Source organism: Takifugu rubripes, chromosome 8 (genome assembly GCF_901000725.2).
Source record: "Takifugu rubripes chromosome 8, fTakRub1.2, whole genome shotgun sequence".
Taxonomy (NCBI): Eukaryota; Metazoa; Chordata; class Actinopteri; order Tetraodontiformes; family Tetraodontidae; genus Takifugu; species Takifugu rubripes.
In genome coordinates, this window is record NC_042292.1 from 7,091,486 (window position 1) to 7,097,485 (window position 6,000).

The 6,000-nt window shown below is 44.9% G+C and overlaps 1 protein-coding gene across 1 annotated transcript; it reads left to right on the forward strand.

Moving 5' to 3' along the window:
• Positions 1–1,713: 1,713 nt before the first annotated feature.
• On the forward strand, positions 1,714–5,323 carry aamp (angio-associated, migratory cell protein). The gene is made up of 12 exons (XM_003966519.3): positions 1,714–1,879; positions 1,950–2,052; positions 2,207–2,347; positions 2,434–2,553; positions 2,928–3,067; positions 3,307–3,451; positions 3,536–3,619; positions 3,752–3,867; positions 3,952–4,031; positions 4,164–4,254; positions 4,334–4,488; positions 4,578–5,323. Exons 2-12 carry the CDS (start codon positions 1,962–1,964, stop codon positions 4,651–4,653), a joined length of 1,239 nt encoding a protein of 412 aa, XP_003966568.1. The 5' UTR covers positions 1,714–1,879; positions 1,950–1,961; the 3' UTR covers positions 4,654–5,323.
• Positions 5,324–6,000: the final 677 nt, after the last annotated feature.

The following is a 6,000-nucleotide window of genomic DNA, read 5'->3' on the forward strand; positions in this document are numbered from 1 at the left end:
TTTAAAGGTGCACAGTGTGGGCTTCCATCTGTGTGTCTGTCTCACTTCACAGATATAAACCAGCTTACCAAAATGATAAAGTGAGAAATGTTGTTATGCTGGGTCATTCTCTATCTCCGGTATCCTGATGATGACAGAGAAAAGCCCACCCAATGTGCTGCGTCCACAGAGTGGGTACAAATACACACAGACTTTTTTTTAAAAATCAATATGACTCAACCTCAAAGTATTGAGGGTGGAAATTTTATGACTTTTAGGAATGCTTTTCATTTTCAAGCTCAATAATAATCCACTAAAATGTATGAGTGCATTAGAAGCTTTTTTTTGTGAGTTTGGGCAATAAAACTAATTTAATCTAAAGTTTAAACCCACCTTGACACCACTGAATAGAAGTGTCATCATTGTGGATGTGGATTGAACAGGATCAAACATTACTTTTCAAATGTGACAAACACAGATGAATAAATCGATGCATGCACTTTTCCACATGACAGTTAAACCTCATCTTCTCACTTGTACTAAAAACTCAACTTATTTACTGCAGATTTAAACACAAGTTCACAAGTTCACAAGTTCTATATCACTAGTGTAGGAAACAGTTGCTCAAGCTCTATAATCGTAATTGCAACATTTAATTGTATGCAAATAAATTGTGTTAACCGAGCACATTTATCAGAAATGCATTGATAAGTTTTTAATAAAACCCCCCACAAAGTCCTCTGCCATCTAAGAGTTTTAATAGAATCAATTATCCAGCAAACTATTTTAAGTAATGCACCAGTAATAACAGATATGGAAAAATTACAGCTTTGTGTCAGACAGATGATGATTTATAGGTTACTTGTGCAATGTTGCAGGGAGTGTTAATAAGGGAAAAAGAGGAACCAGAAATGAATGAATATAATAACACTGTAGAGAGGGAAGATGATCTGCTGGGGGAAAAAATGTACAATATTGCTACAGGAACTCTTTACTGAACGTGTGGCCCAAAATTTGCACAGGCAAGGACTTTTGCTTCCTCTGCTAAAGTTGGCAAAACACCAAAAACAGTTCGCAAAAAATAAATGAATAAATCAATGAAGAAAGCATACATTGTGTGCAACAACATTATCAATCAATCAATCAATTTTTATTTATATTGCGTCTTTTACAGTCTGAATTGTTTCTAGGTGCTTTCCAGAATCCCAGGGCCTGACCCCCAGCAAGCAACAGTGGCAAGGAAAAACTCCTCTTTAACAGGAAGAAACCTTGAGCAGGACCAGGCTCATGTAGGGGGACCCTCCTGCTGATGGGGGGCTGGGTAGAGAGAGAGGAGAGGGGGGAGGACAGGTAGAGGGTAGAATAGGTAGGAGAGGAGAGGAGAGGAGAGGAGAGGAGAGGAGAGGAGAGGAGAGGAGAGGAGAGAACAGGCATAGATAATACAATACATACATACATACATTATAATAAGTAAAGTAAGGTGCAAGTTGAGTGGGTCAGCGGGGTCGGAGGTTAGTATGCAGCTCTGAAGGTGGCGATACCTAATGTAGATGAATACAGAAGGGGGGGGCAGAAAAACTACATAAGAAATAACAGCACTAGTCTACTTGGTGAGGAGGAGAGGAGAACATATCGCGAACATAATTCACAGGACTGATTGGGATTAAACTCAACTTTATGATTAAACAGTGATTTATCAGCTTTACACTATCGCCATCTTGTGGACAAGAGTTCTACGACCTGTGTGTACGTCATCACCATGCGCCTGTTAGGCAACGTGACAGAAATATGGGAAAGGAAATTTGACATTTAACTTTTACTTTTATTTGAACTGTACCAAAACTTAAGGTTTGTTCGCGACGTCGTAAGCTATTAAGACCCCGTAACGGTTGTTTTAAGCGTGAGTACTTCACCTTAAGTCAGCTAGCTTGAATCACAGCGTCATTTATCGGTTGTTTTTGTGTTCGTAGCCTCTTAGCAACATGGATAACACGGAGGGAAATGCGGTTGAGTTACACGGAGATGAGGAAATCATTGAAGTAATCGAACTAAACGACACTGAACCCGGGCCCGGTGTGTATCAAAGAACACTTGAGCCACTTTTAGTAGTGTTTTATGCCTTGTGGGAGCAATGTATATGTTTAACCTGAAAATTAACTTTGAAGATTCATATTGAGCCATTGTTTAAGGATCCTTTTTTTCTTTAACTCCCGGTTCTCTTTCTCAGATGATTTAGCTGATGACTTGGGGGACGTCGACTTTGAAGACCCTGGAAACACAGGCGATGATGAAGGATGGGAGACAGAGGATGAGATGGAGGCTGAGGCGGAACAGGATGACAGCGACCTCACCTTCTCCAAACACAGCGGTAGTGGCAGTCCATCTTGGATGAGAATGTCTTCCCCAAGTCTTCTTCAATCAAAGTTGTCATTTTCCCGTTGCGTTTCTGTCCAGGTTCTGTTTTTTGTGTGAGTTTGGATCCTGCCACAAACAGCATGGCAGTGACAGGAGGAGAGGATGACAAAGCCTTCGTTTGGAGAGTGAGCGATGGAGAGGTTCTGCTGGAGTGCACAGGTGAGGGACAAACCCCCCCCCCCCCCAGCACAACACTTCAGTCCACACTGGCTTTCAAATCCACCCAGTTGCTCCACCCATTAGAGCCAAGGCACTTTAAAACCTCCGTTCTGTTCCTGTCCTCATGCAAATTGATTAAATAAATAGAGAGATGTTGTTTAAAGGCAGTATAGCCATATAAACTCAACATTTGCTGTCGAGTACAAGTAGATGTGACAGGAAACTACTTTCATCATCATGTATTCAATAAATTGGTTTGGTTGTTGTTTAAATCCTGGCTATCTTGTTTTCTCTTCGTCCTCTGAAGCTGTAAATTGTTTTCCAAACCGGCATGACACTAGACAGTAATTGTTCTCTCTTTATGTTACCTACAGGCCATAAAGACTCCGTGACTTGTGCCGTGTTCAGCCACGACTCCTCCTTGGTGGCCACAGCAGACATGAGCGGTTTGATTAAAGTCTGGAAAGTTGAAAACAAAGAGGAGATCTGGTCCTTCGAGGTGGGAGATTTAGAGGTAAGTGAATGTGTCTGTCTGTGCATCTGTGAGCACTTGGGCAGAATGCTCATTTATTGCAGGAATTTATGAGGAAATAAGAGGATGCCCCAAACGGGCGAGGAATTTTGGAGGAAACGCAATTGCAGAATCAATTTAACCAAGTTTAACTGTAGAGGAAATTAGAGGGAAGTAATCTGCACCTCATTGTGGAGCGTAGCTGTTAAAATGTGGTTTTGTCTGGCCTGCTTCCTCCCCAGTGGTTGGAGTGGCATCCCTGCGCACCGGTGCTGCTCGCGGGAACAGACGACGGCAACGTGTGGATGTGGAAGATACCGTCCGGAGAGTGCAAGACCTTCCAGAGCGCTGCGTGCCAGGCCACCACCGGCAAAATCCTGCCTGATGGTGACAGAGGGGTGGGGGGGGTGATGACAAATGCTAAAACAAAGCTTCACCAAAATGTCAGAAACACAATAAGCTCTTCTCCAGGTAAACGAGCTGTCGTGGGCTACGAAGACGGAACTGTTCGTGTGTGGGATTTAAAGCAGGGAAACGCAATTCATGTCATTAAAGGTGAGTTCTTTATTTATTTTTATTGTCCTGATGTCATCATAACTCTGAAAGTTTTTAGGAAGACATTTGTTCACTTGTTATATGAGTCATAAATTCTTTAAATGGTTTCCACGTTGCATTGGTCCATATCAGGTCAGGATGGCCACCAGGGGGCGCTGACTTCCCTTGCATGTAACAAGGATGGCACTTTGGTGCTGACGGGCTCTGTCGACGGTCACGCCAAGCTCATAAATACCGCCACGGGCAAGGTGGGTGTCACTAACTCGGCGTCGCAGTCGTCTGTGAAGATGAACTTGCACTTAATCCGCTTGTTTCCGTTTGTGCTCGTAAAGGTCATCGGATCATTTTCTGTGAACGGAGACAAAGACGAAGAAGAAACTAATTCAGTCGAATCTGTGGGATTCTGTAAAACGTGAGTGTGGGGGGAAAAAAACAGCTGTGAGCTTCTTGGCGTGAATATCTTGCAGTGTTCCTGTCACTTTAGATGTCAATATGTTGTTTTCTTGTGAATCCAACAAAAATCCTGATTTCTTGCCCTTTCCAGTCTGCCTCTCATAGCTGTGGCGTACCTTGAAGGGACCTTGGCCATATACGACCTGTCGACACACGTCCTGCGGCACAGATGCCAGCACGAGGTGCCACAGCTGGAACAGTTTAACAGTTTGGTTTGATACATTTGGGCCCGGCTTGACGACTCTGTCCTCGTTCCTCCAGGCGGGCATCGTTCACCTGCAGTGGGAGGAGTCTTCTTCTGTGGTGTCCACGTGCTGTTTAGACGGAAAGCTGAGGTTATGGGACGCTCGCTCGGGCAACCTGGTGTCTGAGTTTCGCGGCCACACAGCAGAGATCCTCGACTTCACCGTCAACAGGTGCTACCAACCCCTCCAAACATTCCTGTGGAGATGTGTTAGTCTAACGTGCATGCGTGTCTAAATCTCGCCGTGGATTCCGATTTCAGGGAGGCGTCGGTGGCGGTGACGGCGTCCGGAGACAGCCAAGCCAAAGTGTTCTGCCTCCAAAGACCCGATCGATAAAAGAGACTTCTGATCACCCGACTGGAGAATTTGGGATTTGAAAACTCTTAACAGTATCCTCAGGAAACACCAAAAATGGAAACTAATTTAAAAAAACAGACAAGAAGCCACAGAGGATAAAAGCCTGTGAGTTCAAGCTCCAGGTCTGTTTAGTCTAAAGCTAATTTTAAACTGTTTAGCAGCTCTGAGTAGAAAGAGGAGGTGAGTCAGGCTGGAGATAACAAGACTTCTGAGGGCCTTTTCTCATCACCCCTAATTAAGATTAATGACAGGAGAGTCCAAGCGCTTGATGGGATAAAGGGTTGATTAATTATCATCTGCATAAATCAATCAGATCAGTAGGACGGAAGTGCTTCCTGCATAGTTACGCAACAGTTATCAGTGTCCGATACCAGTAAATTGATTTAGGGTAAACAGAAAAGCCCTGAAGTCCCCAAAACCTGTTTACAGGAAACATACAGAGCATTTTTCACCGACTTTGTTTAGACAGCAATAAAATGTTAAAATCCTTTCAGTATATCATTACTAAACGGTCTGCTTTCATCACCTTCCCTTCCAGCCCACCATTGTCTCCTATCGGAGTGTTTTCATCCAAACTGTACCACTTCTTGTTATCCACACTACCGTATAGACAGAAAATAAATACCAGATATGCTGTGACGTCCTCTCACTCTGGGCTACGCATTGAATTCCTCCATGGGAGACATTTGAAGTGCAGCGCTGGTCCTTTCAGACACCTGCCTCTGACGGCAGGGCCGGAACACGAACAGGATCGGCTGTGGATGCGGGTTCTGGGTTGCATAGATCAATAATCTCTGCTCCCTGCTGAACGGAGAGGATGGGTCCTCACGGCTCGGGTGGACGGGCTGAAGTAAAAACGTGAAGGTATCTGCACAACGTTGTCACAATGCTGCACATGGAGCTGCTCTGTAGAACATGTATGTGAAGGCTTCATTAATCCCGTGTGATTTATATCGGCGTAGGCCAGGTTTGACCCTCAGCGGTCGCCATGTCGACCGTCCATGTGTTCAGGTCATGTTTACGTGTTCCTATAAAGAGCTCGGCTGCAGGGCCGAACCATCGGCCCTCAGGAAAAGCATCACTTTCCTGCTCACAAGTGTTTCTTCCTGGTGCCCAGTTCGGTGCTCCAGCGGTGGAGCTGGGGCAGGAAGGCGGTAAATCACGACCACGCCGCGCACACGCATGTTTGCGTGCTTTCAATGGGGTCACGCAGCGTTTTCGGAGGCGACTCATCGCAACCTGTCATGGCGGCATTGAGCAGGTAGTTTCCAAGCATGTGTTTGGCCTCAAAGGTCAGCCTTCAGAGGCGTCGAGGATCGGGATCTA